Raw genomic sequence first — 23323 nt, forward strand, 5'->3', positions numbered from 1 at the left:
TAGTCATCAGCATAATGTGCAAATATGGGCATGCAAACTTTATTCACAGTCGAATGTATGAGCAACATTCTTCCAATAGGAATATAAAATCCCCAAAAATGTCAACATTAATTCTTAGTGATCCAAATGAACTATCAATGAGGGAAAAATCTTCTAATTTAAAATTAAATAGATACAAAATTGCTTACGGGGATTACAGAGGCCTATCGCATTTTTCAAATATTGAATTAAATAAACAAGTTAACTCAAGACACAAAAGGGATGTGGTATTCAGAAATAGGCTTTCACCAGGGAGACAGATATATAAATTAGAAAGAAACAGAAAAATTCCCAAAATATCTGAGGCACGGTATAACAGAAATTTTCTTTATAAGCAATCAAGAAACCAGTTTTTGGAGGAAAAAGATAAGAGTATAAATTTATTTAGAAAAACAAGGCGGCTTTCAGTTTTAGGGTCTCGATTTCAAAAACAAGAAAGGAATATTGCTTTTAATGTAATCCCCTATATTAAAAAAAATCAAGATTTTTGTGATAGATCTAGAAGAACAGGCTATCTTTTAAATGAAAGAGTAGTCAGAGTTCTTGGTATTGAAAATATACACACACAGATATCTACAAATAGTTTATATTATACTAAAAATTTTAGGGCAAGGTATGAAATGAGAGAACATCAGAAATTAAGACCACGGGAATCAATACAACTATCAGTCAGGACTAGAAGTGAAAAGGTTAAAGGAGCAAGGAACTATCAAAAGAAAAGCAACGGCAAAGAATTAAAGAGAGACATGCAGAAACTGTATCACGATCTCAGTCCTAATATCAGGCAGGTTAAAAAAGGTTATACAATGAGACACCACATTCAAAATTCAAGTGAACTGAATGGTATGTTCAATAAAAGGCAACGTCATCCCTTTATAGAAAGCCGTAGGATTATTCCCCATAGAAATGTAAAATTCACAAAATCAACATCCTCTCATAATCATGTGGAATATAAGGTATGGAAAATCACTGAACAATTTCCAGCTAAGAAATTTGGAAATCATTCGGAACTTATTACTGACCTAAACAAGGAAATTAAAATGCTATCTGTTACTAATGACATCAGCCAAGCTGAAAAGTGTAGTGGTATATTATGCACAAGGAAATCAAATGAAAATTTCTCACAAATAATAATGAAATTTACAAATGTTACATTTGATAATTTATTCAGTACTCATCCTGATTTTGGTGGGCTTCATTCTATTCAAATTACAGCTGTAGCCCATTTTTCTAATTCTCTGTTTAGGATAACCAATAATTCATTAGATAAGGAACTTAATGAGATGGAAATTCATTGCCCAATATTAAAAACCTGTCATTTGCAAACCATAAGGACAAGAACTAAGTTTTCAAATGAGGTTGGCCCAGGTACATTCTTCACTTCAAAATCTGAGGTTTGTTATGCATGTTTACTACTCACATGTTATATATGTTATGTTATTAGAAATACTGGAACACTGTAGGATAATCTAATCATGTATGTAAAATATCATCTATGCTAGTGCTATGGAGGGTTAGAGTAGTGCATAATTATAAATTCAAATGCAGAAAACATTGTTTTGGTTTCAAATGAAATGTGAAATATTACATTCTTAATTTCAAAATCTGAGTTTTGTTATGCATGTTTACTACTCACATGTGATATATGCTATGTTATTAGACATACTGGGACAATGTAGGATTGTGTGTGTGTGTAAAATATCAACTACGCTATTGCTATAGAGGGTTAGCGTAGTGCATGGTTATAAATTCAATTGCAGAAAACTTATTATTTGGTTTCAAATGAAATGTAACATAGAGCAGAATATAACAACCAACCACCTATCTGTATTTGGGAATTCAAGCACAAAAAAATGGTGTTGAGTGTGGTACTGTAGGACTTGACATTAAATGAATTTCAGAGGCTCAGACATCTCCTTGAATCAGCTTAATGGAAGTGTAAGAATGGTGATGTGAGACCATCTGAGGGGAATTTCAGGATCTGTCTTGTACGTGGATAAATAAAATAAATTTTCTGTTTATACTCCGGCACGACAACCAAGTCAGTAGAGTTTACAATAAATCGTCAATACAAATATTTATCGTATTTAGTAGTCAAGGGCTTGAACCCCGGTGCACTCAAGGAACGCGTGCTATGCACTCTCGCTCCTGACCACTGGAGGGGATCTAGAGATTCCCCTAATTTCTGCAGTAATCTTTGTAGAGAAACAATACTCTGCTAATCCAGCCATGTGTATTGCATATTGTAATGTGTTTAAGTGCATGTCGTGTTGGATGACTGATCTCTTAACTGCCAGGTAGCCATGATCACTTGGAAGGTGGCCTCTAGGCCCCTGGTCTTGCCATGAGGAGGTGCGCAACTCTGTATGAAACTCTGACAGGAATGTCTTCATTCCTGCCCAGGTATGGAAGGGGGAAAAGCATCCCAGAGATGAGGAAGTTACGGGGATAGAGTACATAGAACAGATGTAACGGATGGGGATGGAAGCAAGAAGCATCCCACATTCTCACCCCTGTGGACAATGATCAGCAAAGAAAATAAGAGGGTACAGTAAGAGGAAGGATGGGAAGAGAGTAAAGGAACAGGGAGAGATTTGGGTGAAAAGGGGACAGAGTTACCTATGGGAGGAGGCATCTCCATTGTCCCACACTGGACAAGTTCGGTATCAATTTATGCATGTTTACTGCTCAAATATGATATATGCTATGTTATTAGAAATACTGGGACACTGTAGGATAATCACATATATAAAATATCAACTATGCTGATGCTATAGAGTGTTAGAGTAGTGCAGGGTTATAAATTCAATTGCAGAAAACATTAAAGTAAATTGAGGAGCATTCTACTTCAACAGATCCCAAGCAGGTTGGGATCTGAAATGGGATTGCTCTTGAGCATAGAATGGGATATGTGTGAGCACTGCAGATTAGATATGCAGAAGTTTGCCCTCAGCCAATGGATGGTTTATTGGTGGAACAAGCTTCCATCCACTGTTGTGGAAGTGGATAGTATGAATAAATTCAAGGAAGAACTAGGCATGCTAATGAAGAGGATGGATAGGTGATATGGATTTTTTTTTTTTCTGATGCTGTATAAGTGTACTTGTATTATTTCCCACTAATAATACTAATATCTCATTCCAATATGGATACATGGGTCAGCAGTTAGATTTCAAAGCATGGGTTGGCCTCAGGGGTTGAGGTTGAGCACTATTTTACTCATGACAAGCATTAAGTAGGACTGGCTGCAGTTATATTTGTTAGGGGAGGAGTTGTGTTGCTGTTGTTCCTGTAATATAAGAACTGGCTACAGTAGTTGTGTTTACCCTGGTAAAGTAGAACTGGCTGAGACTGATGTCCCCTGTGGAGGAGAGGGGTAAATAACATTAGCAGCTTGTTGCCTTAATATATTGTTTTTCCTTTGAAGGAAGACAACATTTGAGTAAGCTGTAAAGGCCTTTAAAGTCTCTCTGCTGTTGACAAGTTTTTGTTCTAGTGGGACTACCGACACACCAAGCTGCAGAGTTAAATAATTTTGCAGATCTGCGTAAATAGAACACTGATACAGAACATGGTTAAATTCCTCCTCTTCATCAAAGGTACAAAAAAGATGATTAGAAATTCCTAGGTTTGATAGTTTTCTGTTTGGTGAGCCATGACTGGTAATTGGGAATGTATTGTATAAGTTAGGGGTGAATCAGTTCACTCTGGTTTTTGAAACAAAATTCACCTGAGGAATGAACCACCTTGTAATGTTTACAGTTACAATTTTCTCCTGTCTGTTTTGCCAAATGAATTCCAATTTGCCCCAATTTCTTTCTCTTCTCTAATGTCTGTGTTTAAGTTTAAAGTTTGGAGTCACTCCAAAGATTTCAGTGGGGATATTTTTATTTATTGCATGGAGGAGGCCATGTATTTAACATTGTAGGTGTAAAGGAAGTGTGCACAGTAAACTTGAAGGGCAGTACAAGAGGTTCTACAGGCACATGATATCTGCAGTAAGATAAGGGGCTGCGTCTGCTCCAAGTGATTTCTGTAACGATGTTTACCTGGTGGAATCAAAAAGGAGTTCCACATGTAATGATTAATATGAATACCACCTTATAAATTCACTGCAGGGTCCTTTCCCCGAGATCCTAATCATGTCAAGTGACTCTGGAAATCATAGTGATAGATTTCTTGGCCTTTTTTTGGTATATGTGTGTGTGTGTGACAAAAGATAGACTACCATTACACCTGGGTACTTAATACCTCTCTTGTTACTGATGAATTTACCCTGTTGTCTGATCTGTCTTCCCTTGAGAATTTGTTCTTTTTGAGACTGTTAGATTTTGTATGTAGGTCCATGCTTCCAGCTTTCAGAGGACTCCATATGCCTTCCACTCAAGGGCTGCAAGTGGTTATTCAAAAGTTGAATTGTCATGCAGCTGACCACATATTTTGGCTGATAAAACTATCAGGCTTATAGTAGGCTGATAAAACTATCAAATTTGTCACCAGACAATCACTTCACCACTACATTTAGGCTCAACCAGCTGAAGTCCCCCTACCTAAGAACAATTTTGTTTTATTTTATATGATTGTACTGTCATATGTTTGCACTTACAAAAGTAACTGCCCGACCTTTTAGAAAGGATCCTGGTATTACAGTATGTACTGATATTTGTTGTAAATTAGAAGAAATTTTAGAATACCTAATGTTTCATAAATCCATTAATGAATAGAAAAATTACCTGATATGATAGAAGTTTTATGAATAAGATAAAAATAGAAATATTATGAATAAGATAAAAATATTATAAAATAAAATAATGAATAGAAAATACACAATACAATAGAAGTTTTATGGATAAGATAAAAATATAGAAGCTCTTTAGGAAATTATAAGAATAAATCTGCTTACTGAAATAGCAGATCTTAGTAAGTGAACATTAGCCATTGGTCTCTTTGCACAATGATGCACAAATTCCTGCACATGTCCAAAGTAGCATCTCAATGGGTTTCAAGATTAGTGACAACCTCTTGAAAAGCTCCACAGGAAAGAGTGTTCTACACAACTGTTGGAACTTTGTAAAGAGAATGTCACTTTTTTTGACAAAATTGTGATGGTGAATGAATGCTGATTATATTACTATTATCCAGAAACAAAACAGATAAGCAAACAATGGAAACATTCATCTTCACTAACCCTTAAAAAAAGCAAGGTTCAGTTGTCTGCCAATAAGACTATTTTGTCACTCTTCTGGACTCTAAAGGTATCATCCTTACAGATTATCTCCCAGAATGCAACAACATCACTTGGGAGTACTACAGAACCTCCTGGGAAAGTTAAGAGGATGCAAGAAGCTATCCAAAGGTGTGTCTGTCTCCTAGCTGACAATGCTGCCCTCATAATGGACTTTGAAATTAGGTGTGGCTCTGAAAAAAAATCTACAGCACTCACCCTGTTCTTCCAACCTCTTACTTTCAGATATCTTCCTCTTTTAAAAGGAAGAGACCATTACGGGACTACAGATTTCAGACTGATGAGGTAATTAATGAAGTGGAAGCCTAGTTTTCTGCTCACGGTGAGGAGTTATATTCAAGAGGGCTGAAATCCATTTATGGGAAAAATGTGTAGCTTTAGAAAGTAGCTACATAGAGAAGGAGAACTTGCTAACCAAGTTCCAAATTCTTAACTCAAATATTTCTAGGTTAGGGTAAATACTTATTGACCACCCCCTCATGAAAATAATACCTATTGCAGATATTTTTTTATATGCTTCTCTGGTGTTGTTAAACCATCACAAAAAAAAAAAAAACAACAACACTAGCCACTTAACTTCATTGTAATTTATCATGTTAAATTAAATGGGAGAGCTGTTAAGTTATAAAACTGAATTGTTAATGTGAAAATAAATGATCTACTACTAAAATACCCCCAGTAATAATAATAAAAAGAGTAATTCTATGCATACAATTATGTCAGGTAACTTTTAATTTTTTTTCCTTTTAACAGATAACCAAAGGTGGTTTAGCTAAGCATAAATGTTTCAATAGATATCCCTTGCAACAAAGGACATCATGTTCCATCATGTAAGTAATACACTACCATAATTCAGTATAGTATTCTTAATTTGGTTGATTTCATAATGAGAATTAATGAAGTGGGTCAATCTGTGTGAATTAGTAGTTTTCAATTTGTTTTAAAATTGTGGTGGTGGCATTATAGTGTTTTATATTATAGTATTATTTATAGTATTATACTGATCCTACAGGTGGGTTTAAATTTCTAATTAGATAGATAAGTAGATCACATATTAAATTAAAATTCAAATTTTTTGTCAGTTAGTTTATTTGGATTTAAAAAAAAAGGTAGTAAAACATTTCTAACTTGGACTGCCTTTTTATGTATGTATTTTACATATGGAGATGGAGATTTTTCTTAAAAAAGAATTCAATACAATTCTGGCCTTTTTTCAGAATAGCTTCATAATAATTTTTTAAAAGAAAGAAATCACTCATAAGGAAGTATTAAATTCAGTTGAAAACATTAAGGTATTGTTAATATTGATAATGAATTTGGACATCTTTTGTTGAAATATCATCAGGTGACAATGGCAGTATCAAGTGGCATTTCTTTCCTCCTAGTTAAACACTTATGGATTAGGGAGTTGTTTCAGCGTAATTTTTTTTAACTGTGAGCAGGACACAAGAAGATAAAAGACCAATATTAAAAATTGACATAAAATGTGCTATTTTTCACTGGAGTGGGTTGCAAGTTGGAATAAAATAAAGCAGTGCAGAATATAAGTGCATGGAAAAGCTATTAAATAATGACAATGTTCTTTTTGATTTAGATGGAATCAGAGGTAAAGAGTGATAAAATGTGCTGCACAATAGTGGTGGAAACAATATTACTTTGGGAGATATAAGAATGTGACTAGATAAAAGATAAGACCAGATATTGCAGGGTAGCAGAAGAAGAAGAAATAGCAACAGAAGTTCAAGGGGCAAAGATTGGTAGGCATAGTGGGAACTGAATTTGCATTGTAAGAAGACAGAAGTTGCTATGATTCTCTTTTCAAATTTGCTAATTCTGATTAAGTAGTCAAAAAATATTTTTAAGCTATAAGGGAAATGACGTGAAATGGCAATACAACAGGGCCTTTCTCAACAGACATCTTTTTTCCTCAAAAAGGACAATAGATGGGAGTAAGTGTGCTTAAGGGTTTTTGGTGCATCAGTGTCTGAGGCTATAAAGTGCCACATCAAAGCGGTTTAAAATATAAAAATACAATATTATAATTAATTAATATATTACTGTAAAAGAGTATACAATATAAAACAGTTATAAAGCATAAAACAATGAAACATTCTAGATAAAATTGTATAAATTTATAAGTTGTAAAAACTTAAATATATCTGACACATTGTCATTGTCCGATAAAATCTGAGTATATGTCTCAGACTGATGGGTAAAACACAAACGATGATCATTATGAAAAGATAAACATTCAATTAAAATATGCCAGACTGTTAAAATGGTGTCACAATTCCTACACATAGGATGATCATCTACCCTGAGCAGTGAGTCAAGTGACAATGTCCCATGCAGAGCCGAGATAGAACAACTTCGTCTTTACGGTTCCTGTACAGATTAGACTGCCAATGTTCGATTACAGGCTTAATCTGGTATAACTTGTTTGCAGCCTACCTATGCCACAAGTATTGCCATTGGGAAACAAGTTTCTTTTGTATTAATTGCCTGTAGTCTTTATAGGGGGAGTAGTTTGTTATTTGGTTTTTAGGAGCATTAGCAACTAAGGCCATATTGCTCCGGGGATATGCGGTGGTCATTCCCTGACCTTTCCACATCCTCTGTATTCGGTGGTCATGGGCTCGAACCCCGGTCTAGTCGAGAAGCGTGTGCTATGCACTACTGCTCCTGCCCACCTGGCTACGGAGGCGCCTATATATAGGGGAGTAACAGGCAAGAGTTAGAAAGGGTCGCTGATTTGGCCGCGGTGTTTACAAAATCATTTTCTAAGATCCCAATGTGGCCAGGGATCCAGCAGAAATAAACATAAAAGTCAGATTGAGAAAGGATGTGCAGTTTCTGCTGTATCCTGGACAGGGCAGGATAAGAATTGAACCTCATTGATGATAAAGCCTGCAATGAACTGAAAGAATCGGTATATACAGGGTGTTTCAAAAATGATCGTCAATAATTTAAAGGTGAAAAGTACAAACTAAAATAAGCAAAAAAGTCTCAGTGAACATCGGGCCGCAAATGAACCATTTTCGAGATAATGCACATTTTCTGTTAAGATTCGCCATTGACTATGGGGGCACTAGTTTAGCAAAAAGCTGTGAATCCTTTGCTAAGGGTGGTTTTATTAAACATAAGATAATACATTTTTAATTTTTGGTTTTAACACCACAGGATTTTACAGATGTTACATGTTGTTCTTTCTTCTAACACCCTATCCTCAACATCAGGTGTTATGCTTCTAGGCCTACCTGCTTGTACTCCATGTGTGAAGCACCCATGTTCTCTAAGGCATTGATGTATCCTGATGAATGTGAGGCTGTTGGGCTGCCTTCGGAAATACTTCTTGGTACAAATGTGCAGCCTCGAGTGCACTGCCGTTGGCTTTACCATACATGAAGTGCATGTCTGCATATGGGGAAATACTTTTTGGTACAAATATGCAGCCTCAAGTGCGCTGCCGTTGGCTTTACCATACATGAAGTGCATATCCACATACTCTTCGTTGCTGTAACCTCTTTCCATGTTGAATATCCTTTGACAAGTACTAGTATGCCTGATACATCTCGGAGCATTGAGAGAGAGGGGAAACGGAGAGAATGAGCATAACCTAACCTAAACAAACAAGTCAGTGGTGGATCCCAACTAGAAATGCGCAATATCTTAAAAATGATTCACTTAAGGACCCATGTTTACTAGGCTTATTTTGCATATCGTAGTCTGTGCAGTTCACCTTAAATGTTCACCCCAGGGGCTCACATCTGGTGAATATTGGCTTGGTGCACCCAGGGTCCTGAGCTGGATGTCATCATTCTTCTCTTTCTTGGTGATTCCCTTCTCTCTCTCTCTCTCTCTCAGGGTAACTCGGGAATTTTTTTTTTGGCTGGTGGGCATAAGCCTTAGGCTTCCTTGCACCATGTGGCTGGTAATAATAATAATAATTATTGACCATCACTTTTGAAACACCCTGTATAATACATTTTTGGTGGTAGATGGTTTCAATATGATCTAAGGCCAGCTGAATTGTGTGTAGTTCTGCAGTGAATAAACCGCATTCTTGGGAGATCTGTTCAGATATCGTGGTGTCTGGGAAGACAGCTACAGATCCCACAGATATGTCTGACTTCAAGCCATTTGTGTAGACTGGCAAGAACTCAATGTTCAGAATGGTGTGTTGAAAAAAGCTGCAGGTAGACAGCAGATGGAGTACTTTCCTTTCCCCAATTGTTAAGAGAGAAGTTGCAGACTGGGACACAAGCATGCCAGGGTGGAGAAGGTTGCCCTGGTGATGGGGGCAACATTGTTTAATGTGAGGTCCAAATCTCTGAGTAGCCTTTGGATACGAATACTAAATAGATGATTGGCAGGCTGGCGAGTGTTGTATAGATTTTCCCAGTGTAGCTCAAAAATGGATGTCCATGTGGGGTTGTCTGGCAGGGAGTTCAGTTTCAAATCATATTGTAGAGAAAACTGTTTCCTGCAAAGCGATAATGATGGCTCATTTGCTTTGATGTAGAGGCTCTGGATAGGAAATGTTTGAAATGCTCCAGTGGCAATATGTATCACCTGATGGTGGATGGGATCCAGCTATTGGAGTACACTGAGTCTAGCAGATGTGTATACCTGGGACCCCCATAATCTAACTTAGATTGCACGAGGGCATGATAGATATGCAACAAGGTACATTGGTCAGCACCCCAAGAATTAGATAAAATTGCATGTAGAATATTCAAGCCTCTCGTGCACTTCACACGTAGTTGACAGATGTGTTGTAGAAAGGTCAACTTTCTATCAAATATGAGCCCCCAAAAATCTAGTCTCTGGTACTACTGGAATAGCATTTTGTTCAAGCCTCGGTTCAGGGTGAAGCAAAAATATATGCAAACGGTCTTTTGTGGGGAAAACCTGAATCCATTATTCACTGCCCATGAGTTCATGTGGTCAAAGACACGTTGAAGTTGCCTCTCGATTACTCTCATGTTGCAGGATTGAGAGAATATGCTAAAATCGTCAACATAGAGGGCACAGTTTAGTTGTTCTGGAATCCGGAAACTGCTCTTCTAGAAAGATGTTGTTATATAGAAAGAGCAATTGGTCCATGGATTTTGCTGAAAGATATTTGATCATATCATAATAGATGAGATCTGGTCCCTCAGTACTTGCCTTGGTAAGAGTTAGAGCTGTTTCTAACTCATCTATAGTGAAGGGCCCATTATAAGGATAAGAATTTTTTAGATTTGAAGTTAATTGGCTGCTTCGAGTGTTTTTCAGGACCAGACACTCTGGAGAGTAAGATGTTGACGAGTTGTTAGAAAAGGTCTCTCCAAGCGCGTTGGCTATTGCAATTGGATCTGCAATAATGCATCCATTATATTTCACAACTGATGAAAAGTGCGATGTATATTAACCCTTCATTTTTAGGATTTTGTCCCAGACGTGCTGGTTGACTGGGTAATAATGGATGTAAAACAGGTCCGTGATTCCTTTTGGACACTTTGGCATGTGCACATTTGAAATCTAAGACATTGGCCATGGTAGGATATTGTCGGAACATGTTAGATGTTTTTGGAATTGTAATTGCAACTGCATGGACAATCTTTTCCGTGGTGTATGCCACTGCATCATTGATAGTCTCCTGACAGACTGTACTGATGTTGAAGTCTACCAGATTTGAAAGGCATTCCAGTCAGCCTGATCAGTCTTCCATCACAGTAACCTAATAGGTGGAAATAGTCTCCTGTTAGGTAGGCTGGTTATCATGGAGAAGTGATCATTTCCATAGAGGTTCTCCTCTACCTCTCAAGTGAGTGAAGGAAGGAGAGAGAGAGAGGAGCATATAGCGAGATCAATAGCAGAGAATGTACGGGTAGGCATGTGGGAAAAGGTATGTTTCCACATTTAGAAGGGAAAGATCATTGTCAGTGAGCATGTGCTCTATGAGACGCCCTTCCATTAACATTAGCACTACTCCACAAGGTGTTATGTCTGTTGAAATCGCCAAGGAGTAAGACAGGAGCAGGCAGCTGAACAATGAGATCATCAAGGTCTTTCTGGGAATGTCAGCCCCAGATGGCAAATAAATCGAACAGACTGTTAGTAAAAACCTTACCGTAAGGCAAACTGCTACCACTTCTATGTTGGTGGAGAGAAGAATAGGTTGAAATGGGGTGTGGTTGCCCAGAAGAATAGCAAGTCCATCCCCAGTTATGTCCTTACGAATGACAGTGGTATTACGAAAAGAAGGGTTTTCATTTGCCTTCAAGTATGTCTCCTGTAAGCAAAAGCAAATTGGCTAATGCTTTTGCAGGAGGGCACCTAAAGCAACATAAAGGATTTAGAATGTATGGACACACTAGATATAGCCAGCTTTGATCTCATTAGGAGACGTCGGTGAATTGAACGTCAGGATGATATTTCTAGTGGGGATCAGTTTCCCATCCCTACATGCAGAAATTATTTTAACAGCAATCATTCCCTGTGGTTTTAGTTCAGAGCAGATTTCCTTCTCAGTAACCTCGAGAAGGTCCCCCTCTGAGATGAACACCTCTCGATGAATTGAGTGTTCTAAGCCGCTTAACTGATTTAGGGGAACCTGCTAATCTCCTAAACCTTTCTGTATAAAAAAGGGTGACATTTTCCTAATAGGTTTTTTGTTAGAATAGATGATTAAAAATCTTGGGACAGGCCCTGATGGCATTTCAGTTTGTTGTCTCTTTTACAGCAATAGCTCTTTCTGTTTCTCCATCAGTACTTGCAGATAGGGACCACGTTGAGGCCCCTGAAGAAAGAAGTTTATCAGGATTCACACTATTTTTTATTTTGGTTCGGTGCATGGGCTTCCCCCACCACCATGGAGCCAAAATGGCACACACACCCACTACCCGGCAATCAATAAATGTGCTCAGGAGTGGGACGGCGGGGCTACTCAGACACCATACACACACCACCAGCCTGAATCCTGTCCCTTGGATCATGAGGGTAAGGGCGGAGTATCGACATGGTTGACCCTTGCAGGTGAACCTACTAGCTGATTTATTCTGGCCAGTCCTTCCAGGACCACTCCTTGTTGAAGCAGAGGCCAAAGTGGTGTGTTGAAGCTGGATCCCTCAACCACCAGGATCCTCTTTTGAAATTTCTTTGGGTCACAGCACACTGCAAACATTCCAGATTCCTGTGATGTTAGCTTGGAACCTAGGCTGTGGGCATTGGATCTCAGTGATGTTAATCTGAAAGCCTATCAGCGTCGGCCCTGTGTGCCAGGCAAATTTGAGGTCAAGCTTTCTATTGCAAATTAAAGAGTGATTTTCCCAGTGATAAGTTATCTTTAAGTTATATCATTTACTATTAGCAGTTCATTTATAAATCAGTTCTACACTTGAAAAGCCTCAAGTAAGAACAAAGAGGGGAAATCCACCTTTCTTCTTTATTACATATATATATATATATATATATATATATTTATTTTCTAATCAACTAACTTTTTATCCGCTTGGCCTCCTTGCGGTGGGGCCAGAAACCTGTGAGGGAAAGTCAACCCTCCAGGGCAAAAAAGAGCTAACCATGGATTACAATGATTATCCTCCACTTGAGTGCTTAGGTGCTCTTCTGGTACTGTCAGTGATGCTGATCATGAATCTAACTGTGACACAACAAAATCAAAAAGAATGCATAAGAACCCAGAACAACAGTAATGCCCATCATTCCTTATTTTACACTCTGTCAGATAAATCTATGAGCACTTTATCACCACCATTTCTTATACAGAAATGCTTAGAAACTGTGGCGGGCTCTCCCAAAATGGTGAGAAGACTGAGATCTGGAGATTTATTGGTTGAAATAGCGAGTCTTAAGCATTCTGAGACTCTGCTGAATCTAACATTTGGAGGACTACCCATACAGATCACCCCTCATGCAACATTAAACACCTCCAAGGGAGTAATTGCAGAGTGGGATCTGATCAACGTAACAGAAGATGAACTGGTCCAGGAACTTAAACAACAAAAAGTTATATAAGCCAAATGCATCTGAATCAGGAAAGATGGAGATCTAATTCCCACTCACAACATCATCTCATCCTGACATTTGGAACACCAATATTACCATGTAGTGTCAAAGCTGGCTATCTCAACTGCCGAGTATGACCTTATATTCTGAATCCTATAAGATGCTACAAGTGCCAAAAATTTGGTCACTTGCAAATGGCTTGTAGAGGAGATCAAGTCTATCCAAACTGTGGTTCCAAAGAAATTCTCAAACAGACTGTGATGCTAAATCATCACACTGTCCTAATTGCAAAGGCGCACATTCAGTCTATTCAAAATCATCTGATCTCTGGAAAACAGGGGAAAAAAGTCCAGAAGTACAGGGTAGAACGAAAAGTTTCATACCAAGAGGCTAAAAAACAAATTATGCTTAATGCACCTAAAAACACATATGTAGCAGCAATGCAAAAATATCAAACAGCTACACAAATTGAAGTATCAATTCCCCCAACCATATTGATTGCAGATTGGGCCCGATCTATACTGTCATCGTCGATGAAACAGACTCCTAAGGAGCAAACAACACCCCGGTTACAGTTCCACCAGCCACACCTCATAGATCATCAGATATTACAAAATTAAAAGCAGACTCTGCTCCTAATAGGAAGACAAACAATACCACTTTAATAAACATGGATACCGATAATAATGCACCCCCAAATGAACCTATTCTAGACCTTCACGTTGAAGATGACATGGATACTGAACACCCAAACTTTCCAAGAAGAGAGAAAGTGAAGCTTGATCGCCATAAACAGCCTGGGAATAAAAAGGAGTCAGAAACATCCTCATGCAACAAAATCAAATAATGTGCATCATATCATACAATGGAACTGTAGAGGAATTCGCAGTAACGTTGATGACATCTACAAGCTAATCAATTGTTATCGTGCTACAGGCATCTGTTTACAAGAGACAAATTTAGCATCACATGTATCTCTATCAATTAAAAATTATACTCTTTTTAGGAAAGACAGAACTGTTACAAATACTGCTCATGGAGGGGTACTCCTAGATTCAAGAGTACCCTGCAGACAAATTACCTTAAAAACCTCCATTGAAGCTGTTGCAGTGCGTATAATGATTGGTATTACTGTGTCACCTGTCTCTCTCTACCTTCCACCCAGTCAACTGTATACCATCCATGAACTGGAAGATCTTATTCTGCCAACCCCTATCTGTTTATTGGGCAACTTCAATGGACACCAGCCATTGTGGGGGTTCTCCCAATGCAGATAGACGAGGACAACTTATTGAACTGCTGGCTGACAGACAAAACCTAACTATACTAAATACTGGCTCACCAACCTACATCCATCTCTCTACAGGTACAACCTCTGCAATAGATCTCTCCATCTGCTTTCCATCCCTCTTTCCTAGTATTGAGTGGAACCCTTGACAATCCACTCAGCAGTGATCACTTCCCAGTAATACGTAAAATTCAAACTGCACATTCCATAATTTCAGAAAACCTCATAAAATGGAAATTTTCCAAAGCAGATTTGACAAAGCTCACTTCACAAGTATCCTTTGATGACCAGATCATCGAAACCTCTCCAACTGACACAGTTCCGATCACATTACAATGAAAATACTGGCTGTTGCATCTACTGTGATTCCACAATCACAGTCAACCATCCATAGAACCATAAATTATTGGTAGAATGAAGAGTGTAAGTGTGCAAAAAAAGGAAAAAACCGAGCGTGGAATCTGTTTCGCAAACATCCTACCATGGTCAATCTTATGTTTGTTTGTTTGTTATTTGGTTTTTAGGAGCATTAGCAACTAAGGCCATATTGCTCCGGGAATGCGGTGGTCATTTCCTGACCTTTCCGCATCCTCCGTATTTGGTGGAGACAGGCTCGAACCCCGGTCTAATCAAGAAGCATGTGCTACGCACTGCTGCTCCTTCCCACCTGGCTACGGAGGCGCCGGTCAATCTTATAAACTACAAAAGACTTAGAGCCAAGGCCGTCACATTAGGAAGAAAGCTAAAAGAGACTCTTGGATTCGATTTGCAAGTTCGATTAACAAAAATACTGACACAAGAATAATATGGAGAAAAATAAAACAGCTAAATGGCAAATTTTCCCCATTATCCTCTCCACTTCTCAACTGGAATGGGCAGGAGCTTTCTACTCACACAGAGATAGCGAATACCTTAGGGACTGTATTTTCACAACTGTCAGCCTCGACAACATATATGATCCATCATTCCAAAAGATCAAAGGATTACCTGAAAAATCCCAATTGAACGTCAGATCTAAATGTTCTTCACCCTACAATCAGCCTCTTACAATGCTTGAACTTCAAGAAGCCATATCTATCTCAAAAAACAGTGCTGCAGGCCCCGACGGAATATATTATATAATGCTCCATCACTTTGATAAAAAATCAGTCTCTTCACTGCTCACCTTTTTCAACCACATCTTCCTTGAGCATTCTTTCCCCAGTTCCTGACATCACTCCTATATAGTAGCAATTCCCAAACCAGGGAAAGATCAGTCTATTCCTCAAAACTATAGACCCATTTCTCTCACCAGTTGCTTAAGTAAAACTCTGGAAAAAATAATTCATCATCAACTCACATGGTATCTTGACTCCAAAAACCTGATCTCTGACAATCAATTTGGTTTCAGAAAAAAATCGATCAATTCTGGATCACATGATCAAAGTAGAAACAAAAATCAGGAATGCATTTATCCGAAATGAACATCTCATCATGGCATGCCTTGATATAGAGAAAGCGTTCGGCACATGGCATTTTGGTATCCTGAGAGATCTGCATTCCCTTGACTTCAGAGGCCACTTACCATATTTCATACAAAACTTCCTTCAGCACAGATCCTTTTGAGTTCGATACCGACAGGTCCTGTCCCAAACATATGTACAAGAAGAAGGGGTCACACAAGGCTCTGTGCTTAGTGCCACCTTATTTGCAATAAGAATAAATCACATGACTAAAAATATTCCCAGCACTGTGAGTTCATACCTCTATGCCGATGATTTCACCGTTTCATGCAGCTCGCAAAACATGACCTTTATTGAGCGGCAGCTCAAAATTTAATTTCATAACATTCAGCTATGGATGGCACAGAATGGGTATAGACTCTCTTGCCCAAAATCTAAAGCAGTTCACTTTTGTAACAAACTCAAAATACATCCAGATCCAGAGCTACACTTAAAAAATCATCCCATCTCAGTTGCGAATAGCATTTGTCTCCTTGGTCTGATATTTGATAGAAAATTGAACTTCGTGGAATATGTCAAATATTTACGGACATCATGCCAGAAGAAAATAAACATACTCAGAATTATTTCTTCAGCATCATGGGGTGCAGATAGGTACACCTTACTTCATTTATATAGAGCCCTAATCAGATCTCACCTTGATTATGGTGCCCCAGTGTATGATTCTGCTAGGGAGGGCATGCTAGCACGGCTTGTCAACATTCCGCCCTAAGGATAGCTATAGGTGCTTATAGAACTTTGCCAATTCAAAGTCTTTTCATTTGAAGCTCATGAACTTCCTCTAAGCCTCAGGAGAAAGATGTTACTTCTCAACTATACGACTAAAGTCCAAAGTCTATCGACCCATCCAATTAGACCGATAATTAATGACCCTCAGTTCACAATGTATTATAGAAATAAAATCAGGGCAGTTCAACCTACTGCAATCAGATTTCAGGCATTATTACAATCATGGAATATAGATTTTGACAAAGTTCTTCAAGATCCAAACAGTCTGGATCCCACATGGTCTTATTTAAAACCATCATGTGACAGTTATTTCCTAAACTGGGGAAAGCACTCTGTTGCAAATGTCAACATACAACAACTCCACATTGCCCACACACAAAATTATCTGCATTTTGAAAAAATATATATCGATGGGTCAAAATCTGATAAGTGGAGCAGGTGTCGCAGCTGTCTTCCCTAATAAAACATTCTCTGATAAGTGGTCTTCTCTGATCTGTATTGCTTCCCAATGAATGCAGCAGCTATACAGCTGAATTATACGTCATCAAACTTGCAATAGAAAATATTCTCCATCTGTCCATCCATAAAAGCATGATATATACGGACTACAAGAGTGCGCTTATAGCTTTATAGAACATTTCTTCTCAAACACATCCTTTAATTAAAATTATAAAATCCAAACTGATGCATATCCAAGAACTCCAGTGAATGGTCATTTTCTGCTGGATTCCAGGCCATGCTGGGATACCAGGAAACAAATGTGCAGACTATGCCACTAAACATCCATCCAACAGAGAATCATCACAGTATTATGTTCCATAATACTGTGATGATTCTCTATACCTTGATTCTCTATTAAAAATTCAAATTTTTAAATGAGCCAGATGAAAATGTTACCGCGAAGGAGATAACGGTAAAAGAATTAGATGAAATCTTTCGTATCACATAGAACCTCAAACAAAAGGTTTGATGTTCTCTGCGATATTTATTTCGCCAGGGCCCAGAGAAGATTGTTATCGGCTATCGGAAATTGATTGATGAAAAGAGAAAGTCAACACTGTTCAAATATTTCCGCAATAGTAATTTCTCCATTGTGTATTTTATGTCAGAGGTTCCCAAAGTTTCTCGGTTCACGGCACCTTTAATGTCTCAGTAATTTTTTCAAGGCGCACCCAGACTAAAAGAAATACCTAACAGTTTCGTTTAGTAGTTAGGTCCAAACAACTTAATAAGAAATGCAAACTGTGAACTACCTCGAGCTAGTAGTTTGTGCGGTGTCCGACACATGTCGAGTATCGCTGCGTTTCCCTCGAAAATTTAAAATATTCTGCGGCGCACAGCTTAAGAACCGCTGTTTTACGCAATAAACATTTAATTCCATAATTATTTACATTATATACAGTTAAAAAGTTATTTAAAAGGTATTTTTAAAATTCTTTATGGACATTCCAGAAGGTCAAGGACCAATTATAATTTTTCTTATTGGTTATGATATTCGATTAATGTGTTTCCGCTTTGCGCTCGCAGGATGAATTAATTGCGTTAATCAAGGCCCACCTGTATACATACAGAAAACAACAATGGATCCGACACTAAACCCTGAGGGACTCCACTAATAACATTAGTCCACAAAGAGCAGTGCCCATTGATTACCATTCCCTGTCTTTTCCCACTCAACCATCCCTTAATCCATAGCAGCAATTTGCCTCCAATGCCACGCTGCTCCAATTTGTGATGCAGTCTTCCATGTGCAACAGTATCAAAAGCCTTTTTAAGATCCAAATATATGGTATCAAAGTTATTCTTTGCATCCAGTTCCTTTGTGGCCACATCATAGTATCCAGTCAGATTCGTCAGACAAGACTTCCCCTTAACAAAACCATGCTGTGTCCGAGCTATAACCGAAGTCTTGTCCAGATGATCCTGCAGTGCTTCTTTAACCAGTGCTTCCATTAATTTTCCTGGAACAGAAGTTAAACTAACAGGTCTATAATTACTTGTGTCGCCCTTTGATCCTCCTTTGTGAATTGAGGTCACATTTGCACATCTCCAGTGCACTGGTACCTCCTGTGAGTCCAAGGAAGCTCTCACAATTATGGCTGAGGGTCCGCTTACTTCCTTTGCTGCCTCTTTTAATATAACTGCATAGATCCCATCCAGTTATATTGATCCCTAGGTGCCTTCCCTATGTCTATCTTCAACAATTTCTCTTCCACTTTCCTCTCAGTTATTACAAAATCATCTAGCTCCCTGCCAGAGTTTAATTCACCTCTGGCATTCCCCTCCCTGAATAACTCCTCATGTGTGAATGTATCCTTTTTGTACACATTGAACTCCCCACATTCCAGTTCTGCATTCCTTATATCTGTGTGACACCACGTCTCTGATATCCCAACGATATCTACCTTTAATGTTTTGACCAACACCTTAAATTCATCAATTTTATTTACCAAACTCCTAGCATTGGTGTATACGCAAATATACATGTACCTGTTCCTATTCTTAGCTACCCTAACACACCAATGTGTTTATTTGTAGTGCAATGAGTCCCAGCAGTCTCGTGGAAATACCCTGCATCTTGTTTTCCAGGCTGCTGCTCATTCCAATAGAAGCAGTGCAAGAATCACTTTCACCTCTGCTAGCGGCTACTGTTAATCTATTAGTTACCCCCCCCCCCCAAGCTAACAGTTTTCCAACCCACCTAACACTGCCTCGATGGCATCAGCAAATATTCTTGCACCCTTTCTATTTAAGTGTATCCCATCCCTATAGAAGCAGTCTCTCCTGTTAACAAGCGCAGACCAGGCTTAGAAAAATTCTATCCCTTGAGCCTTGCACAATCTCTCCAGGACCGAATTTATCGACAAGACTCTCATCATATACTCCTTCCTATCATGTCTGTGCAGACACTTTCAAATTCAACCCTAATTCACAGCTTTTCTTTTTTTAACAGTGACCTGTACTTGTCAAGTAATTCTGCGAGTCTGCTACTCTTAATATCATTAATGCCAATGTGTACAAAAATATCACCTTTTGTGCCCTTAAAAGACATTTACTCTACAATGTCATCAACCTTTGCCCCTGGCAGACATACCCTGGTATGTCTGCCAGGGTTTTTAAACAATATGTTCCCTGTTTCCCTGACAATAGTCACCGATAACTACTAGTTCCTGTGGGACCAGCGCATTTTGCCTTGGGGTTGCCGCTGTGTTGCGTGATGATTAAGTGCAAGCTCTGTAGTTGATGTGGTAACTGAGAGCTTGATGGGTCCTTAATTTAGATCTTCGAGGGAATCCTCCCTGTCCTTCAAGCTCTCATATACACCCATAACAACGCTGAGTTGTTGCCTGATTTCGTCACACTCCTTACATCACACACACATACACACACACACACAAACACATCCCCCTTTGAATATCATGTCCTGTACCTGATTGCTCCACAAACATTAAACAAGCAGTGCAGTGCATTTTAAAAGGCTGTGATTCAGAGGGCAATTGCCCCCCCCCCATTCAGTACTGCAAAGAAAAAAATTGTCAGATCGAAACTAAAATTTGTGTTTTTTGCTATAGAGATTTCAGGATCTCAAACAATAACAAAAAAAATTCATCTTTCTATCACAACTACTTCTGGGTGCATACAAATCTTTTTTGACCCCTCCATGTAGTTAAAAAAACATGCACATATTTGCTATTATTCACTTCTATTTTCAAATTTGGCATGTTATAAAGCACGCAAAATTTGAATATTATGCATATTGCTAATTCTCTATTCTGAGTGATTAACACTTTCTTTGTTTATTGTTCAAAAATAACAAATATTTAAATGAATTGTTGAAAAAGTAGTAGTTTATAATCATTAGACCATCTGGGAGAGTTTTACAAATAACTTAATGAAGTTCTTTGAACAGTGCAGATAGAATGCTAGAACAGTCCATCGGATTTTGTCAATGATATGCAGGAATTTTCCCAGCAGAGAGGAGAAGGCAATTGCAGTATTCCACTGCATATGGCAATGGTTAAGCCACATCTTGGTAAAGGTACTCTTACCCAGGAAAAAAAAAACCATGTTGGTAAACTAGGTACCTGCAAGGAAATCTGACTGAGTTGTTTTAAAGCTATGAATGGATTGAGTAATCTAAATGTTGATGGCATCTTTACTTTTGCTCAGACAACACACAGTGGGGGGGGGGAGCAAATTTAAATTGAAGGATGGTTGTAGAACAGGTGTACGGAAATTTGCTGCCATCTAGAGGGTAGTTGATTGTTTGCACAAACTTCCATCTGGTGTTGCAGGAAATTCCCCCCCCCTCTTTTTTTTTTGGCTGATACTGTATCAGCTTGCATCATTTGCTAATACTAGTATTTCTAAACACCAATTTCTTTCTGTTCTACATATTTCCTAGACTGTATGTTATTTTTACTATGTATCTGTAACCGATGAAATCATTCATCTTGCAAGACATTCAGTAATCCACAGTATAGTACTTAATAGTATTGTAGTATGTATTTAGTTTTTAAAGCAATTCAGTTACTGAAATTATATTGCACTGTTTGCACCTCATATTAAAAAAAAACACCAGACAATTGCTAATAGTGGAGGCAGTATTTAAAGCAGTGAACTTCATTTCTTAGTCAAGTAATTCACTCACTGCTTAATTCAGTAGCATGGGTTAACACATTGGCTTAGCACTGGGGACTGTTGTTCTGTGGAGATGATAGGGATTAGAGCTATTGTATTTATCTAATAAAAATAATAAATTATCCACGAATGCTTAGGAAATTGTGCACAGTTATATGCATGTATATGATTATATTTTTTGCACATATTTTAATGATTGCTTTTCTGTCATTGAATTGATATTAAGCCTGTGGCAGTATCCTTGCTAACTTCATTGATCCTATGCATCTTCACAAAATAGCCTTGGACAATATTCCTATTTAAACTCAGGCAGCACTGATCTCTCAATGATAAAATAACAGTCACTTTTAAAGCCCAAAAATTTCCACTCAATTACCTTTAATTGGCATCTACATTAACATATGCCTCAAACAATTTATTAATGCTTACTTGAGAGTAAAAAAAAAAAAACATAGAACCCATCAAACAACAGCAGGGAACACTCAAGAATAATCAACTCAAAACTCTCTATGATTAAAGAGGCCTGTGCACTCTGGATTCATTATTATCATGGATTATTGTGTGACACAGAGCGAAACGGAAGGCAGAATAAATAATGACAAGTTTAATACTAATTGTAAAACACACATATATTAAATACACACAAAAGCTTTTGTATGTATTTAATATATGTGTGTTTTACAATTAGTATTAAACTTGTCATTATTTATTCTGTCTTCCATTTTGCTCTGTCACACAATAATCCAAAATAACCAAAACTCTCTCTTCAAGTATCAACTGGCAACAGGCTAGCGTTCTCCCAACTTGACATATGTTGAAGTGTCATAATATATGTTACTGTTTCTAGTGACTCCAGTAACCATTTAATTTCTTCCTTTTGCAATATGTATTACAGCATTGAAAATAGAATTAATAACAACTATCAAGGACACCTTCCACAAATACTAAACTATGAACAATGATAAGGTTAAGTGCAATTAAATGGTTTTAAAGATATGATAATGCTAAGAACATTGAAGCCTATATAACATTAAGCTATTATGTATAATTATGTATGAATTTAGTTCCAGAACCTGTACAACAATAAAATATGCTGAAATAAAAAAAACCTTTTAAAATGTTCCTCCAGTTTCACAATTGGAGGAACATTCTAAAAGTCACATTAATATTAAATTAAATGTAGAAGTTTCTATACTAGATTCTTGCTTTTTTTTTGTGAGAAATAAGACAGGACTGAATTGGTATTAGCTTATCAAATTAGCTTTTCAAATACATTTGATTAATAATGTCGGTAATATCTATTATTAGCTTTTTTGACAGTTGAATGTTTTTCATTTCTAGCAAAATATTGAAGAAAAGCAAAAATGCAATGGTAAACATCATTATAATGGCTGGAGTAATTGCAACAATAATGAGTCAACCATTCAAAGAATTTGGCACATTTCCACTTCCAAGTTTTTGTCCACTCTAAGAAAGTAACTCTAATCTAAAATGATTTATGTAAGCCTATAAAAAAAAATTATATATGTTAGAAATAAAATCTAAATAAAAAAGTAAAGCTGAAATAGTGTGAAATGGCAATTATTCAAAAAGTTGTGGTTGTGTATACAAGTAAATTTTAAAACACAGAAATCCTTTTTTCTAAAAATATAAATACATCAAGAAGCAAAACTTATTCTTTCACACAGTAAATCTTCAAAGCAATCCATCATAATTCTGCAGATATTATGACATGTAACAGACAACGAAAATAGTATCGCAAAGATGGTTAATGAACAGTCAGAAAGACTGTTCATTAACCATGTGAACACAGGCAACAAAAACTTCCACAAGTATTCACAGTGAGTAGTGGAATGGTTTAAAATTTTC

At 37.6% G+C, this 23323-nt stretch overlaps 1 protein-coding gene across 1 annotated transcript in view; it reads left to right on the forward strand.

The window, feature by feature from the left end:
* The window catches only part of LOC150085596 (uncharacterized), an 88393-nt gene extending 65440 nt beyond the window's left edge, over window positions 1-22953 (forward strand). The window contains exons 3-5 of the mRNA XM_090373380.1: window positions 1286-1433; window positions 6038-6114; window positions 22796-22953. Coding sequence (XP_090229506.1) covers window positions 1323-1433; window positions 6038-6114; window positions 22796-22925 — 318 coding nt within the window. The 5' untranslated portion in view covers window positions 1286-1322 and the 3' untranslated portion in view covers window positions 22926-22953. The remainder of the gene's footprint in view (window positions 1-1285; window positions 1434-6037; window positions 6115-22795) is intronic.
* Window positions 22954-23323: the final 370 nt, after the last annotated feature.

The sequence above is a fragment of the Mastigoproctus giganteus genome, chromosome 5 (assembly GCF_048544385.1).
Source record: "Mastigoproctus giganteus isolate SK-2022 chromosome 5, ASM4854438v1, whole genome shotgun sequence".
NCBI lineage: Eukaryota > Metazoa > Arthropoda > Arachnida > Uropygi > Thelyphonidae > Mastigoproctus > Mastigoproctus giganteus.